A 19,285-nucleotide genomic window follows, 5' to 3' on the forward strand; every position below is an offset into this window, starting at 1 on the left:
CCATGAATCTTCACACACTTCAATACTCACTTTACAGTAACGTGTAACTGGCTCACTAATGTAAAAAAAAAAATAATCAGAAGACACAGTGAACAATAATGTAGGCTTACTATTATGTAACGAAATACCTTGAGGTCAGTGTTTAACTTTGAAAAGAAAACATTAAATAAAGGAAAACAGTTAAATCTAACAACTCAAAATGGCACTTTACGTCTTCATTCTGAACGACACATTTTATTCATCAACTTGCACTGCACATACCTACCCTGTTTTAATTTTTCAACCAACTAACCAGTGTTTTAACACATGCTTGCTACTGTCTGCAGAGTACACACAAGGCATTTGGAAAGAAGCATGACTAATCCCTGTGACAAGTACATTTCGAACCTCTGGAAAAAAGAAGTCTCTCATGAGAAAACCGAACAAAGGCTTTTCAGTTGCTAACAGAGCCCACTAAGCAAGGAAGACACAAACACAGTAAAGCAAAAACTTCTCTAGACAGGTGGAGAGGAAGCAATTTGTTCTCCAGTGATGTGCAGGAGGCTCGTCCAAGCAGCCTCAGTTAGCAGCCAAACAGACTTTGCTGGCTACACTTACTCCTCCATTGCAGGTACTGTTGTGCCTCCCCTGGGGCCAAAAGGCCACAAACACATGCAGTGCTACTTCAGCAACATGGAAAAAATCAATTTGATCAACTACCTTATTAAATAACTCATATTAATATAGTTTTACAGGTGTTTTAAAAGACAAGATCCCAGCAACAGATCTATGGCACAAAATCATTGCCTAAGCAATAGATCATCCTTTTCAAGCAGAAACAGCTCTTTTTGCAAGTGTCCACAGTTAACCTTCACAGAGATGGGAGATAAAGTAACAAAAACCATATTGCTCCTTAATAATTTAACAGAATTGATATTTGTAGGTAAGTCCTTTACCTTAAAATCATCCTCACTTTTCCTGTAGAGGAACAATAGCACAAGTGGACAAATTAACAGTAGTATGAAATGTCCTTTTGCAGTAATGAAACTTTGCTGAACCTTTTCTTTCCTAAATTGCATGAGCTCTGTTTATTGAGGAATGTGGTTGTCCCTCCTGAAATACTATCTACCTATTAATAAATGTTATAGCATATCAGTATACCAAGTATTTTTCACTGCTTCCATGCATGAGTACATCTTTTCACACATGTAACCTTAAGATTTAGTGCACAGATTTCCTGACCACGTGATCTGGAGGAAAGGAAAACTGTTGCATTGCGTGGTAGCCAAGCAAGTGATTCAGCAAAGAGAATCCAAAGATTTAGTTCTTGCCAAATTGCCAAAATGTACAAATACTTGAAAATATCACATCTTCAAAAAGCGTTGCTAAAGTTACAGAATGTGTGAAATACTAAAACTACACTTGGCTATGTAACTTAAATTTATCTTTCCTTGGACATATGCATTATATCTTTAACCACGTGATCAGAGCACCTATTTCCGTCTGCTCAACTACTACTCCATTCAGTCTTGAAAATGGATTCTTCTGAATCAGCAAAGTGAACTTGGCTTTAGGAGCCCTACCTCTGCAATAGCAAAACTTGCAAAGTGAATCATAAGCCAAGACTTGGTATGGTAAAGAAGGCAAGAGCAGTCTGGTAATTATTAAATGCTCCTCTAAAAAGCCAGGTTCTACCTCTTAGGCATAATTGTATTGCACTTAAACTCTTTATTTTCTAAGAAATGACATTAATCACCGTGAGTGTTCCTATAAAAAGTATAAAAGTCGCGTTCTTTTCCAGATTCTGAAGTGATTCAAGTAAAACGTTTTAAATTAATTTATCACAAAGTTTTTAAGCTAATGTATTGTTTCTTCCAAAGAACCTAAGAAGTATCTTTGTCATTTTCTGTATATCCGAATTTGGGTTTCACTTTGGAACATCTGCAGTCTGCAAATCAAGTCAGTCAAAGCTTTGAGACATAAGTGCCATATAAGTCTACATAAAGTTAAGCAGTCTAAAAAAAGATTAAAACTAAGTCTTAAGCATCTCAAACTGAACACAATTAAAGAGTACTTGGAAAAACCCTCTCCATATGTCTGCTCACTAGCACTTTGTTTCAGATGGAGCATGAAAACTAATTCCTTAATGTTTTACAAACACTCCTACTTGCACCACAGGAAAACCAAAGAGTAAATGGGCAGTTTTGCTTTCTAAGCAAGACCTATCAGATGCTGCAAAAAAGCTCTGGAACCTCCACTGCCCATTTCCTTGAAGCAATCATCTTCAAACCTCCTCTCAGTGCACCTCCCTGCACTTGGAAAGAACTCACTGTAAACATCTGCAAAACATCTTCCAAACTTCCTTTTAGTACAGTGCTTTTCTACAAACATGTGAACAGCTGGACACTGGCACAGTGGCCAACACTATCTGGTTATTTCCTGATGTTTGTATCCTTGTCTTGCCTCTGGACTGTAAGTTTTACATTAACAGAAACTGTTCCCTTCCCCTTTTGCATGACCCTAGTGTAATGGGATATTAGAACTAGAATAATGCTCCCAGCTAATACAATGATCACTGTCATCTGGAAAAATCATCTCCCACTTCCCTTCCTAACAACTATCAAGCCACATGTCTTTGTGCACTAAACAATATTTATTACAGCAAGTCAGGAAGTTCAAAGGGGTTTGATGCAATCCTGAAGCAAGGGTAGGATATGCCTTCACTCTACCAAAAAGTAAGAATAGTGTCCTTCCTCCCCCTCCTGCTACTCTCAGCATTTGAAGAAAACTGTTTCATACCATGCTATTACTTATCAACAAATGCACTGACTGCCGTCTTATTTGATGTAATGGTGCCTGCTGCTGTTTGGGACCCCTGTGCGACATGCCTTTGCCTACATCTCTGGGGAAAATTCAGAGCAAGTCTCCTGCACAGAACTGGATTCAACGAAAGGCAGAAAATGGCATGCTCCCCACTATATGAAACCTACACGTTAGAAAACTGATCCAGGAAATTGAAAACCCCATTTTTATATCCCCTCCAACCTGAGGGAATTTGCACAACAAACACCTCTTTGAAATCCCTTAATCAATAGACCAGGCTACACTGTCAGTGCTGCAAAACCTATGCAGATGCCTCATCATTCTGCAGTCCAGATTATAACAGTCCTAGGTGGACGACTAAAAAAGTGAAAGATGCCTCTATAAGCCTGATAGTGAAAACACTTCCTTAGGAAGAGGAAATGTACGTTCCCTACTTTTCTTCCAACCAACTACCACAAATTGCATAAAGCAGCTCTCAAAGCAGGGACTGGAAATGAACTCAGGTTGGGCCTCCTTAATCCCAAAAGGTTGCTAAAGGTAATGCCCCCTCTGGCTTACTCTCTCCAAAAAATGTGAGTAATTATTGCCTTCTAGAAAGAAGTATTCTCTTCCTTACACTGTATTTAAGACAAAGTAAACCTACCCCTAGAGTTTTTGCTCATAATTCCTACCAGGTGTATTTTGCATTTTAACTCCTTAGTTCCATTTGCTCCTGTGATAAAAAATACGTAAAATAATTTATTTTTATGGAAAGCAGCCAGTTTATTAATAGAGAGAGTATTGTGGGACCTTTCCTGATCCAGAAATTCATGCTCTGTCTCCTTGGTCTCACACTGGCTTGCCTCTCCTTCAGCTAATACATGCTGTTTCTCAGAGGGTATGTTCTTTGGGGTGGTGACAAGTACAAGAAGTTCAATTTACTTGAGTCTTTAGACACAACTGCAGAGCAATTGTCAAACTACACAAAAGAACATGAATTTAAGGGTTCTGGCCATAACCTCTTACATCTTTTTTTTTTCCTCCTGTGCTGCATTTGGTACATAATTTGATTATATCTTTTTTCCATTTATCTCAAAAATATGTGGGCAAATCCCATTTGTCACATTTTTAAATTATTGAAAAAGCTCAGAAAGTCAGCACTTCCTAGAAGCACCACACTTCAGAATTTCATTTAAAGTAACTGGATGAAGAAATTCTGCTAACACATTTTCTTGATTTTTTGAGTTACAGATTTTTAAAAAGTTAAACTGCTTTTGCTCTTGAAACCCAGAAGATAAGGTGAACAAATTCCTTTTTTTTAAAGTAAAATTATATTTTTCATTTGTGAGTTTTGAATTAAAACAAAAATCTCTAGAATTTTACTTTGATGAAAGACATAATGCAGTAACAAGCTGCATTCGTGTGTGTCTGAGGAGTCTTTGGAACTAAAATTCCAAGATTTGTACCCAATATAAAACTATTCGTTCCCCATGAAATATATGTGCAGTATTAGCTCCTCTCTCAAACAAACAAGCACAGATTGTTCAGGCTGGTATGTTTTGCTGGATGTCACCCAAAAGAATTATAAACTTCCCTCATCACCTACTTGAAAGCTGATTCTGACAACTTTAACACAATTATTTCTGATGAACTCTCAACTAGTGGGTTATTTTGGCTAGTACTAGTGCACTGAAATTTGAATTTTAAGTACTACTTTTTCCTTTAATCTGATTTACGATAAAATCATGCATGCAATTCTATGACTTCAAGTACTCTCAAATTATATTGGTGCCAGACAGTGAAAGAATAAAGGAGTATTCAAAAAAAAAACTCTCTTTAAAAAAAAATTAAAAATCCTCATTTATCTATTAGAGGTTTGCATAGAAAGCAAAGCTGTATTAGCTCACAGTTAATATCTTAAGAAAAATTAAGCAATTGTTATTATTTGTGCTACTTTCAAACTACTACATGTTAAATCAACCTCTACAAGTGCTTTTGAATGGTATTTCCTCGCATTACCAAAGTACATCACATTTACCAGAAAAGAGAAAAATCCAACTGCAGTTCATTGTTACCTTCTAGACGGAATATTATATGTGATCCACAACACAACATTTCTGCCAAAATCTGGGCTCTAGCAAGCTTTTCTACTTGGTTTTCATCTGTTGCTCAAGGAAAAAAGGTCTGTGCAATCACATTCAGTCCACCTGTTCCCCTTAACTTTTAAAGCTATTGCCACCTGAAAACAAAGTTTGACAGAGACAAGAGAGTCAAAGATGATTAAGCTCCATGGGAATTTTAGAAAAAACAATGGCTGAGTAAAGAGAAGCCGCCAAGAGCAGAGTTCTTCATAACAGGAAAAGCCAGGGCAGGCTCCACAGCTATTCAGCCTGCCAGGGCTTTCAGCACAGCATGCAGCAGACCGTCGGTTAACACAAGTATTGGTGAGGATGAGTCACAACACACGATGCCTCCCGTCAAGACAGCAGCAAGATATCTGCGGAGGAAATGTCACACAGAAGGAAACGCAAGGAAAAAGAAGGTGGAGCGAAGAAGAGACCACGTATAGGGATACCAACAAAAATTCATAGGAAATGAGGCTTTAACAGATGCAGAGCGATACAGCAACATTTTTTGTTGTTACTGCTTTCTGAAGAATTACTACAAAGAGCCTTATAAGGAACACCAAGAAAAACAAAAGAACAAGTAAAGTGGTGGGTTGTATTCCAGGTTTCCAGAAGCACTAGACTTATGGTTGATTTGTTTTCTTCAGGGCTTCAGAAAGTCTGGTGATATGCTTATTTGCTGATGGCTTCTTTTTAAGCAATTACAATAAAATACCTTTGATGCACTTAGCTTTAACCTTGAAGTATTCCACAGTGAAAAGATGACCAACCTATCAGAGATAAGTATATAATTATTACCTCAGACCCTATACATCTAGTCTGCAAATACACTTTCCAGGGTTCATGACATTGCTATTTCTAAAATTTATTTACATAGCATCTTCCACCACAAAGTACCTCACCAACATGAATACTTTATATACAAACTTGAACTTTATACATGGGCAGTGGCCCATGTATAAAGACAGTCATACTTTAAATTTCTTTCAAATCTTTCATTCTTGAATACCTGAAAATATTATATAATTTCTTTTAAAGAGTAAATCTATCATTGGCATGCAGCCACTAAGAGAATAAAAGAATTATAGTAGCAGAGCTGCACAGCAATTATACTTTACAGTGAAGTACATGCACAATGTTACTTCTCATTTTAAGCACCAGAAGAATTTTGTTTTCACAAGTATTTAGCAGTTTTGGAGTTTGGTCAGAAAACAAGAGCCATCGCCTCTTTTTTTGCAATATGGTCCCTAGGATATTGAGCCACCATTCAGAACCAAACTGTGGTTTATTTCTCATTCTAAAAGATGGAACATGAGGTTGCAGTAGGTACTAATATGTCAATACGATTTTCTGAAAATCATTTTTTCAAACTGTTACACAAAATACATTATTATGTTCTATCATTTTCATATGGCATAAACTTATTGCTTGGTGAGGATTAGCTTGCCAAGGGATTTTGCCCTGTCTCCTATAATATTTTAAAATATATGAGCTAATGTTTCCTGTGAAGATAATTAGATAGAGCGAGCTATTTACTTTCACACAGGAAAAGCCTCAGGTTTTTTCCTGTCTCTATGCATCTTACTATGCACAAATATAGAATCAAGGTGGCATTCATTACTGCTGGCAAGTTAGAGTGCTAAACACTGGACAGTATAACATGCCAAAAGCCAGCACAGCTGCTCTGTGAAGCAGTGCCCTGTTGTCTTCCCTGAACAGCACTTTGTCCTTCCCACCACACTGCTTTCTCCCCAGGCTGCTCAACAAACCGGGGGTGGGGGGAAATGACCACCGCCCCTCTGCGGTGGCTTCAGTTGAACAGTGCAGTTAGTGCGGATATCCGTTTGACACTGCAAAGTTAAAGATGTGTTACACACGTATGAGGAAGGAAAAGCAGAACAGAAATACCTTAGGAAAACAAAAACTGCCAAAAATCTGTGTTCAGAAATTTTCAATATTAAATGAAGAATCTGGTCTGCATGAATTTCTCAGTGAATGGTGACAATACCATATGCTTAAATTTAGTCTAAGTCATTTATATCAGTTACAACAGTGGAGAGAAAACCCTGTGTTTCCTTAAGCAACTCCACATTCAGGGGGGAGCAGCACCACCACTGCCTTTGGGACTCTGCAGCACAAGTATTAACACACTGTAGCTGTCTCAGTTCTCAGCTAATTCTTCTTTTTTAAAAATGCAGTATGAAACTTCCTCTGAGGAATATTGAGAGGGATTAGAAGGTATACATAATTTATGGAATAAATTACAAACAATCCAGTTCTTTCAATCATCTTGAGATGGAAACACCTGTTCAGAAAGAAAGTGTGAGCGACTCCATGAATAGGACAAAGATTTCATCTCATAATTCAGAGCTAGGAGGGGACAGTTATTCATGAATTGAAAAGAAAAAAAATAAAGTGAGATAATTTTCATCCTTCTTCCTAATTTTAGATACAAAATAACTAATTCTGTAAGTGATACCATGTAAAGCAGTCCAAAAATGTACAATGAATTTACCTTCTTTTAGGAAGGCTGGCTGACCAAGTGATGACAATTCCCTACAGTGTGATAGCATCTGAACACTATAAATATCAGTTTTTAAGGATATTGAGAATACAGAAGAAAAAATATTAGTATATTTAGTTATTGTTATACCATGTCTAGTACTTACTGATCTGGCATTGCAATAATATACGACTTGAGAATATCTGCAATGGAAATTATAGTAAAGATCTTTTAAATAAGCTAGAAGGTATAAGTGTAACTGTAATTGATTTTTTGTTTCAAGATGATGTTTATCAAATCATGCTGCAGGCATGAACCACCACAGAGCATTCATATAATGTTTTCTTTTATTGGCAATGGAGTAATCTTCAACACTGGTGAGCAGCTTGCTACTGATGCCATAAGCTACCTATATTAAGGTGGATATTTTATTAAGAATTAATTCTACAGGATCTAACTTGTTAAATTTACTCTTATGATAATGTCAACATTTATTTTAGGGAGGTATTTTTCTTATAGAGGCAGATACAGACTGCTTACATGGCCTAAGGAACAAGTATCTCCATTTTCTTCTCTTAAAACATTAGGTAAGAAATCCAACAGAACCATTATTTCTCCTCTTCAATCACTCTTCCATAGGTCTGAAATGATTTTGCCCTGTTTGCCCCAGTAATATGGAAAATGGAAAGTGATATATTCCAGGTCTTAAAGTCTACTTTTGCTAATGCAATGTACATACAGTACTGACCAATACAAAGCCATTTCAATCATCAGATGCTTTGAAATGTAAGTTATTTCAGGAAGACTGGTAAAGCCTCTAAGTGGAACTAAGTTTGTGCCTCAAATGAATCAGCACATATGATCATTAAACTATAACTTCCACTGTCTATTAGAACCCAGTCTTGCTCCTGCCTTGAACTTTAACTACTTCCATAAACAGCAAAGCATTTCCATGCTGAACATTCCATGAGAAGGTGACAAGTGTAAATCTTCAGCCCACCTGTGAGATCAGTTCCTTCCGGAAAGATGAGGAGTTGTAGCGGTTCACGAATGTCACAGAAATAATCCAGCATTTTTTCAAAGTGACTCTTGTCATCTTCCCACTTTCTCTGAATGAAAACAAAGGCAGCAACCTGCATTGCCCAGCCTAAAGTTTAAAAAAAATACATTTTTAGTAACATGTCACTCTGATACTTCCACAGTGTCTATTATTCAAAAATATTTTATAAACTGTGTTAAACAGAACAATTTATTTGCTGCCTACCTGCTCCCACCTCTGATTAAGAGCACTTAGTTACCTTGTAAAAGGACTTTTGGATAGGAAGCAAAAGAATGAATAATCTAAATAAAAAATTTTTAAAAGTTTTGAATGGCTACAGTTTTGCAGAACTCAAGTTACCAGAGAAGAGCTTTCCAGAAACCAAGAACAGAGTCAATGCTGTCATGAAAGGAGGCTGTAGTGAAGTGGGTGTCAATCTCTTTTCCCAAGAAAAAAGTGACAGGACAAGAGGAAAGGGCCTCAAGCTGCAACAGGGAAAGTTTAGTTGGATATTAAGAAAAATTTCTTCACTGAAAGGGTTATCAAGCATTGGAACAGGCTGCCCAGGGAAGTGGTTGAGTCACAGTCCCTGGAGGTATTCAACAGACATGTAGATGTGGCAGCTAGGGACATGGTTTAGTGGTGGACTTGGCAGTGTTGGGTTTATGTTTGGACTCGGTCTTAAAGGCCTTCTTTTCCAACTTAAACAATTCTATGATTCTGTGAGATGACACTCACTAAAAAATCCTTAATCACTGCAATGCTGATTTGCTCAATGAAAGGTGCTACCCCTACAGACAAACATCCCAGCAATGCACTGCAGGATAAAAGAAAAGCTGCATTATAGTTTCCCTTAGTGCATGTCAACCGTGTGCATCGTGCAGAAAATACGTATTGCTCTAAGGGCTTTATTACATATGCCTTCTTATAATTTTCCTTACTAATCAAAGAAAATACAAGTTGTTCTTTATATTGATTATGGAAAAATCTGATGTATATCCATTTGCTTGTATTAACACAAAAGACTGTGCAGTTTTACAGCCTGACATTAAACTGACAATGTCACATAGTTAAATAAATAAAACTGCTGCTGAGCCTGCAGCTCAGGGGTCACACATCATTATCTTCAATAAACATTCTTGGCTTTTTTGGCACAATCATATCACATAATAGTGTATCACATAATAGTAGAAGTTCTGTCCACAAGTTCAGACAGCAGGATGAAATATCAGGGCTCCAGTTCTACTCCGTGCCTGCGATACTCCCTTAAGCAGGACTCAGAGGAGCATGACACTGCCTTACCACTGTACTTGGCTAGCTTGTATCTCATCAGAAAACCTGCAGATAGATATGCCACATCAAAAAGAAAACATCCCAACTGCCCATTTTCTCTTTGCTCACCACAGTTCTCAAAATCTGTTTTTCCTTTGCTGGTGACTTACAGCATGTTGTTCTTGCACTTTATTTCAGCTCCTCTTTACAGGGATGCCTTTCTATTCTACTTGTGGCAATACCTTACAAGAATATGCTAGAAAATCACTTGAAGTCATCAATTTTTAAATCATAAATCAGTCAGCCTGGATAATGTATTAACCAAGCTGCATAATCTCTTCTGTATTGGTTAGGAATGTTAATTGTATTGTTAAAGATTTGTAACCTGTGGCATGGGGGTAGATATTTTTTATTTTTAAATCAACTAAACAGATGGAGCATCCATAACTAACATGCCTTCTGCAGTCTGGACCTAATGAGTCTCAGATATTCAGATAATGAATGACATCCAGATAACTGAACACTGGAAGTGGTTATATGATGAAAAGAAATGCCCTGAATGCAGTCTCAGCAAATCTTTTCAAATTTGCACTTGTTAAAAACCCTCTCTAAACAAAACTAAACTTTGACCACAACATTTTATGTGCATTTATGCACATACCACATTCCCACATCTGCAGTGTCAACAAGTATCAGTACAGCTTTATTAACAGAGGCTATCCACATTTAAACAGATCATTTGCAGGAAAAAAATAAAAGGTCAATTTTAAAGTAACTGAAAAAACCTTACATAATTTAAATATGCTTTCTTCTGGTATTTAGTCATCTCCTGCTGCTACAATACGTTTCGCTACAAGGGTGCAAAACCAGTATTTTTAAGTAAACTAATCAGGGGCTTCATTTTCACACTTAGCATTGTGTTATATTAAGAGGACATCTTTTCATAACAAATACTAAATAATGCCAAAGCATTCGATTCCTCTAGAAGATACATGGAAATGATGGTATGAAACTGTATCAGGGGAACCTTCAGTGGAAAAGTTCTTAACTGACAGGGTGGTTGGTCACTGGAACAGGCAAGTGGTTACAGCACCAATCCTGTCAGAGTTCAAAAAGTGTCTGGATGCTCTCAGTCATATAGTTTAATGTAGTCCTGCAAGGAGCAGGCAGTTGGACTTGATGATCCTTATGGGTCCCCTTTCCAGCTTCAGATATTCTATGATACCTCATCTGAAACTGAATTCATAAAAATGGACACAGCAAAGGTAAAAAGCTCTCTAAGCAGAGAGATGCCTTGTACTCCTTACAAAGACTGATTTTGGTCCATAACAGAGGGGAGCATGAAAAAAAAAAAAAAAAAAAAAAAAAACCTCTACCGTACTTTTCTTTATGCAGCACAAGGCTTTAAATTATAAGGAAACTTATATATAAACTCTTTCTAACAATCACTGTTTAACAGCACTGTGAACATCAAATTATAAGCACCTTTAGCCATTAAGAAAGACGCTGCTTGGGGGACTTGTATTTTACCTGACTAAACTGCCTTAAAGCAGCTGATACACTGCAGAAGTTTCCTATTCTTGTCCTAAGCAGTGATGTCACATACTGGCTATACAAAATTAAACAGCGGCAGTAATGTAAGGACAGTAGGGTGTCAGGGAGGAGGAAGAAAGAAAGAAAGAGAGGGGAGGGAGTTGGGAGGCATCCAGTTTTTAAAATAAACAAGTTTGATTTTCTAACCTTTCCAATAGATAACATCCAGTGCTCTGGAAGAATTTTCTATTTTTAAGTGTATATCTAATTAGATAAAACAGTCTTGACTACTCAAATAAGAGCAGATCATCTAACAGTCATATGACTAACAGTAAAGGACCCAGGATTTTTCCTCCCCACTTACCCCAGCACAGCACACTGTGCCAAACTACCATCTATAAAAGTGGAAGAATCTTCCACATTTGCTCAAGCTTTAAGGCCTCCGGTGAAAGGCAACAAAAACATGAATTACTGCCATCAACCAAAACCCTGGTCCACGCAGCAGTGGGGGAGAATGCCTGCTGCTTACACATCTCACTACCCCACCTGATTCAATTGAGAGAGGAAAGCCAGCAGAGGCTTGCAGATGCATGCCTTTGAACAAAGCAAAAGCAGCTCTTGCTTTGATTTCCATTCCAGAGTGTGTCTGCACTGTGCTGTGGAAAAACACCATGTAGCAAGTCCAAGGCATGGCCTGGGATCCAAATGAGAATGCACAGAGAAGAGGGAGGAATTCAGTAAAAAACTGGGCAAAATGAAAGGTTTTGCTAATCAGCAAGATTTATGAATAGGCAGCAGAAGGAAGTACCTTCTCATGTGCAGTCTGCATTGAGATGCACTGTTCAGTTTATTATTGTTAAGTTTGGGTCAACATATTGTTCAACAAAAGTAATTTTATTTTTTTGCTTTTTGCACAGTGGTTTTGGTTGCCTAAAAGCTCCTGGGCAACAAGAATTTTCTTAGCAAAGGCAGCATTTATCTGACCGTGGAAAAATAGTTGCCTTTTGAATTGCAGATTCTTGAGTAATCACTGATGACAAAAACATGGCAGAGAAACAGTGAAGCTAAAGAAATCATAACAATCCAACTCCATTTCTTTGCTAAAATACTCATTTTGTAGGAGCATTTTGGATACCTAGCACTGATTGGAAAAGTATACAAAAAGCATCACACTGCACAGGGCTTCTTCAAAGTTGCAGAACAGCAGTGCAGTAACTTACTGGTAGAGTAGCTAGTCACACTGACCTTTAGATCAGCTGTTCAGAGTTGAAAAATTTAAAAAGGCAGCTTCAAATCTCAAGAAACACATACACACTGATGATATGTATTCTACCAGGACATAACTACACCAAAAAAAAATAAAAATTACACTTACACAAAATGGAAACCCTCCTATTGAACTAGAGAAATGCACTGTATACACAAATTGCCTTACTGCCTTGGGGATAAAGCAAATTATAGCTTATGCAGGTTGAGAATTCACAACACTGTATTAAAAATGCTGCCAAGTATAAAGCTTTTTAAATTTTAAGACCCTGCACTTCTATTTTCCCCACTCCAAAATCCTTTAAAAGAAAATAACACTTGAAGCTGAAGTTTAAGTGTGTTTCCATTGCAAAGATAGTTGGGGAGTAAGTAGATACTAGGGATGGTGGTGGCAATGAACAAAAGAGAAAGAAGAGAGCTGTGCAAAAAGACTTTGGTTGGTTTTGTATCACAATTTTATGTACATGTCCTTAAGTATCCCAGAAATCAGATATGCCCCAAAATGTCATATCTCCGTAAGACCAGTATTATGGCTGATATTGAAAGCAAACAAACACACATCAGGGAAACTGTATCTATGTATTTTCCTACAGCAATGTAACAGAACAGCTAGTAATACTAAACTCCTATGCAAACAAATTCAATAAAAGATTCAAAACTATAGAAATGAGCAGGAAAGTAGAAGGCCTAACTGTGGGATTTAATTTTTATATTCATTCATCCTTCCTCTTTTCTTCCACTGCATTACTCACTGTTTTTTCCTAGTATTACCTTGTTCAAAAATGAATCTATTATTCAGTGTGCCTATATTCAACAGGGGTCTGGGCCGGATCAGGGCTTTTGAGGCAACAGGGAACTAGACATCTAGGCTTAAGGGAAATCACTTAGAAGCACATGATCCCATTGTATACACCCATTTGGGTCCATTAACATAACTTATTCCAAGTGTTTTGCTGCATAAAACATCCATAAAGCAACAACTATGCAATTCTGAATGTTCCTTATTTCTAAGATCTGTAGGTATTGAAAAGATGTTAGCACATCAAAAAAACATACAGGAAGCCAGGTCTTGAAGTTACTATATATATATACACATATATGCTGTTTTCATCAGTATAGACTTTTAACAGATTTCTGCAAATTAAATTAGAATTAGCCATTTTACTGTTGTTTTTTTTTTTTTTTCCCCCCGAGTTTTATGTCTCATAACCCAAAGAAAATGAAAGGATTTTTAAAATTTATAATTGTTTGAGTGTGCAAACTAGAACAATAAATAAATGCTTCTTGAAATAATCTTGTAAAGCATAATCTCAGCTCCTGGCAAGTTTTTTTTAAACCACACTCATTTCCAATAACGTAGTCAAGAGGAATATAATGAATTGAACAACTACCATCTGATTTGGTAAATTCTTTAAGAAAAAATACAAAACTAGCTAAGAGATAATATTCACAAATACAGATTCAGAGTAGCACTCCTAATGTTACAGTGAAATATCTGATTCAGTCTATTTAGTCATTTGCTTCAATCGATTTGTAAGGTATCTAAACACTAATATGCTTCTGTTATTGCCTTGCCCTATCAGATGCTGAACATTGCTTTAATCTACATCTGTTTTGAAATTATTTTTATGGTTGTGTTCAGTTTATGTTCAGACTATACATTTCATACATGTGTATACCACATATACATATTTACTTGGACTGAGTATCATCACTTCCAATCCAATGTATGTGAAGACTAAACCTTTTTTCTTACTAAAACAACTTAAGTAAACAAACAGCAATGTTATAACACAGAATTTTAAGGTTAACTGAAAAAAAAAATAATTCTGGTTCCCTTGATTTTTCCCATAGTTCTCATGCATTTGTTTCAGTACTGAAATATTCTAAATTTTATATTTATTTAGGTCACATTCAAATAGTAACACTCCATTTCCTTTGCCCTGCTTCATTCTCTTATGGGAGGATATAGGATGTAGAAACCTCTGCTTTAGTTTATTGTTTATTTATAATGTAATTAGAAGTTTTTTCAAACAATGTTTACAGTACAAGGTTTCCTTGTAAGGGCAAAATTAATCTTGTCAAAAAGCTAGTCAGATACAGCAGCCTCTGTCTTAGCTGTGAAAATTTAACTGCGAAACCTTCTAGAAAGGATATTCCATTGAAGAATTGGTATCTCTCAGCCAATACACACACAAAAAAAGTCTGAAAGTACATAGGAAAAAAAAATCATTACAGTACTAGCAGGACATATACATATATAAAAGCACCCAGACAGAGGTATACTATGCGCTTGAAAATATTCTATCAATATTCATTCCCTTAATCATGCATCAGAAAGATGCTATTTGGACACTTCATGCTCAAATACTCCTATCTCCAAAATGATGACATTTTTATAGAATATGGACAATCAGATTACTAACTCTACCATGGTATTAGTGTTACTTATACAAAGTGTTTGTGTTAAAATGCTATAAATGCCATTAAGGAACATTAAACCTATTCAGTTAGAATATCCATCTTAAAATAACACTTCAAATTTGATTTGATGTACTGTGCAAAGTCAGAAGAACATAAGATTGCTCAAAACCAGAGCAAAACAAAGCGAAACCTTAAACCTCTAGGATGGCTGGAAAATTGCTTTATATAATGCATTTATAAAATACAATCAATACAGTGAAACAGTGCATGAAAACCTAAGTATTAAAAAAGATGAGTCTTGTGCAACACCTATCTGGAGAAAAGCCTCACGTCATTCCAGAACCTCCAAAGACGGCAAATTAAAAACATCTGGCTGTTAGATTGTGGGGCTGTGAAAAGACCTAAAGAAATGCATCTGAAAATGGCAGGGTACAGTGCGAGTCTCTCCTCAGTAAAGATGTGTCATCTTTACTGCAAGTCAGAAATGGTAAGAGGTATTACAGTTCAATACCTTTTTGGTAGACCTGCATCCTCTTCAGATGCTCCATTTCCTTATGGGGGGCCCATGAAAGTAAAGAGCAGAAAAAGGAGAGAGACTAGCTGCCTAACAAGGTGGTGGAAGAGGACCTAATTAATGTCTCTGGTTGCATCTCTGCATTGCGGTCCCATAAAGGTGTGAGTTTCTTGCCTTGCACCCTCAGACTCTTTGATGTACGTTTTGGAGAAGCAAAGGGGGTAGAGAGGCTGAAGCTCTTATACAGAAAGGATAAGGAAAGTTTAAATGGAATATAGGCTAACATTCTTTTTCCCCTGCCAGAGTTGGGCGAACTTCTGCAGTATTCATCCGAAAATATTCCTATTATGTCTTTCCTGGATTATCATACAAAAACAAGAGCCATTTGGGAAACAGGCACCTAAATCTTTTCTTCCCCACAAAATAACCCATGTAGAGTTAAAGACAATTAAGCTGCATTTTTGCTTCAAAGTATAATCTTTCCCTCACACTTACAACTTCCTCAAGAGAGTCTTGCATATCTGTCTTCACCATGAACAAGTCAGAATAACAATTGTGCTTTCCATTAGAAAGAATACTTTTCAACCTCTATTTTAAAAAATCACGTTGGATAACAGCTCTAAGGTAATTAAGTCTGGCAGCTCATAATTGAATTGCTAGAAGAAAAAATGTCATAGCCCTTCAAAAAAATCTCATTTCAGTCTATTTTAACATAACAAAGATACTTCAGATATGAACTGTACTAGAAAGTTCAGTAGGTTACACTTTTCATTTTTAAAACCAATATGCTCTATTGATAAGAATTTTAATACAAATCTAGCTATAACCTGAACAAAGATGCTTTATGCCAAAGTATTTATATTCCTACCTACGGAAGTAGCTGTGGCAGCACAAACACTTCCATGGCAATAAAAATGCGTACAGATTCCCTGCAGCGTGCTGCTTTAACGATACTCCAATTGAGTTAAGTGCTAAAATTTCCTAGGTTTAGCGACACCAATATTTTACTTCATGGTAGCTGATCCACCATAGCTGTCGGTGTGCGTGCTCTTAGCCTGTGGCAAAGGCAGGATAATTTGAGTTGTTTTGCCCTGCTTCACTGAAAACTAAGATGACTCAAATTACTTTGAATTTGCTTCAGGCAAAGCTCGCACACACCGACAGCTACAATGCATCAACTGACATCCAGTAAAAGATTGGTGGGGCTAAACCCAGTGCTGAAATAGAGCACAAGTCATTCTTTTACTGTCCCCTGGCACTTACAAAGGCCAAACCCAACTCGAGCCTTTGAGAGCTACAACACATGAATGACCGGACAAGTGAAAAACAACTAAAAAGCTCCTACATTCAAGAGCAATGTTAGCCACAGAATAATTTGAATAAGAGATGAAGATCTGGACAGTTACCCAGTTATCTCTGCTCCTAACTACTCCAGGTTTGCCTGCTTTGCTTATTTTCCATTTTCCTTTATCGCCTTTTCCTTTCCTAACCTGTTCCTGCCCCAAACCACTGCAGCTGTAATTCCTTGCTTTAGCTGTCTCCATGAGCTTTCTTAACAATGGTAAGTCACATTGATCTGCAGCACCTGCATCCTTTAGATTTGCACAACGAATTACAGTGTTAATCTTCTCCATCTGCATTAAGCAAAACCAGGGTGAGTATTTTCACGTAGCAGACATAGACTGACAGTAGCCCCTCTATAGTTACTCCCTCTCATTTTTCCATCAATTTATCCCCTCAATTTGATCCTCAAGTTAAATCCAAATTTTAATTTATTTCTCACATAGATGTTGAGGAACTTTTAACCACTAAAATCCAAATATTACTGCAAACCCTCCAAAAATTAAAATACTATCTGAAACAACAAGCATATGCAAATCATCCGTCATTAAAATACATCTCTTTTTCCAATGAAGTCTTACTGGTTCGTATCACAAGAAGACTTTTACAAATGAAGCTATTAAGATAAAAAATTAAAAGGATGCAACTAACTTCCAGTGATTATCTGGTCATCTGACACTACTGTTGATGTTCCTTTCTACCTACTCAAACGTTATGTATTCCACAAGTACATGCTGAACACAACTGCATCCTAATCTGTATCACTTCCAATGCTGCTCCTTATTAATTGAGAATAGATGAGAATATAAATTGTATATCTCAATTACAAGTACTGTAGAAGTCCCATCTTGTCAGACTACATAGGAAACTGTCAATGCCATTAGAAACTCTCCTTGAAAACTGACACTGCAGAATGTGTCAGTAGTTTCTGATGATGTCAGATGAGAAACTGCAGCAACAGCTAAGAGCAGAATAGTGCTCCCTAGAGATGCCCACTTTGGCAAGTTGCACTGAAATGATACAAGAATGTTTCTGAAATTGAGATTACTGAAATGTAATACCTCATTTTGAAAACTTTACTGCACACAATTTATCAAGCCAAAGCTATGGTTCCAGGACCAAAGGACCATCTGTTTTTCTTTGGGCTTCTTTTTTTAAGGCTCACCTTTAATCAATTTAGAGTTTCTTTGCATTTCAGTGTATGAAAAAAATAATTTAAGAACTAGATAAGTGACTCAGTACTTCTCCTTGAAATACTGACTCCTCTGATTTTAATTATAACTAACTAGAAAATAACTGCCTGCTTGTAACACAGACTCATTAAATCCGATACCTTTACACTTTTAACCTACAAAGGGCTCTGGATCTATTTGCATTCCAAGCTTTGCCCTTCACCTACCATATATACCATTTGGATCAGTATAATCTGTCATAGACCTATTTTTACACCTCAACTAGGATAGTACTTATAACAACAAAGGAGCAATGCTTAATACTCACATTTTTAGCAACACGAAAATTAAAGGGTTGCATTATAAACCTCATCTTACACATAATTTTACATGAAATGCTTGTAAAAAATCCTTTGAAAGATCAGAAAAAGTTGCTCTGAAAACAATAGAGTATATTCATTCAACTATTTCTCAAAGTAAAATTATCATTACAGATTTATTAGAAGTTATTTAGCCAATATGTCAATACCTCCATAATCCTAGACTTTTGACTATATACAACTGATATAAAGAGATGAAAGACATTATGAAAGTATCTGTTTTAATTTCCACAAATATTATACCTTAAATGATCAACATCTAAAGTATCATCTAGAGCTGCAGTGTACTGAAAAACTGTCCACTTGATTTCAAGTTATCTTCTTGCCATTACAAGCTCATAAAATAAACAAAACTTATCTGAAACCATCGGACACAGTTTAACAAAAACACAACCTGACAAACACCTGTTAGAAGTCTATCACATAACACAGCAGGGTCATTAAACATAAGCAGGAGAAATTCTACTCTTACTGATGAGATTCAGGATTGTCCACTCTGGACACCATTTTCTGCTCTATCACTGCACCACCAAACTTCATACAGATTCGTGATGAAAGCTTTTCAGCCAATCTTCATTTCATGCAAGATTCTCACTTTCCAACTCTCCCCTATCTATGTGGCTATACAGAATACATAATTTTTGCATGAATCTACCATCCAAAACACAGACTGACTAAACATGAAGACAGATATTTCTAAGGTCTCTTTTCAGATATACTATGGTAGAACAGAAGCTAAACATTTATGATTTTAGATTATCAAATTAAGGCTTGACTGAAGGATGTAGCTTATCTGGGTTCCTGTGACTAGCTTATTTTTTAAATACTATTGTGTTATTAAAATCCACAACATTGCAACCAAAGTACTCAAAGCTGATATATTGTGGAGGGTGCTTAGAGATCTGACATATAAATAGTGGTTTGTAACATTACA

At 36.6% G+C, this 19,285-nt stretch overlaps 1 protein-coding gene across 3 annotated transcripts in view; it reads right to left on the reverse strand.

The window, feature by feature from the left end:
• Positions 1-19,285, reverse strand: part of LCLAT1 (lysocardiolipin acyltransferase 1) — a 119,310-nt gene that overhangs the window by 53,557 nt on the left and 46,468 nt on the right. For all 3 annotated transcript variants that reach the window (XM_026845616.1, XM_026845613.1, XM_026845614.1), the window contains one exon: positions 8,411-8,557. In XM_026845616.1, the coding sequence (XP_026701417.1) occupies positions 8,411-8,549 (139 nt within the window). In that variant the 5' untranslated portion in view covers positions 8,550-8,557. The remainder of the gene's footprint in view (positions 1-8,410; positions 8,558-19,285) is intronic.

Source organism: Athene cunicularia (assembly GCF_003259725.1).
Source record: "Athene cunicularia isolate RWA chromosome 3 unlocalized genomic scaffold, athCun1 chr3_part1, whole genome shotgun sequence".
NCBI lineage: Eukaryota > Metazoa > Chordata > Aves > Strigiformes > Strigidae > Athene > Athene cunicularia.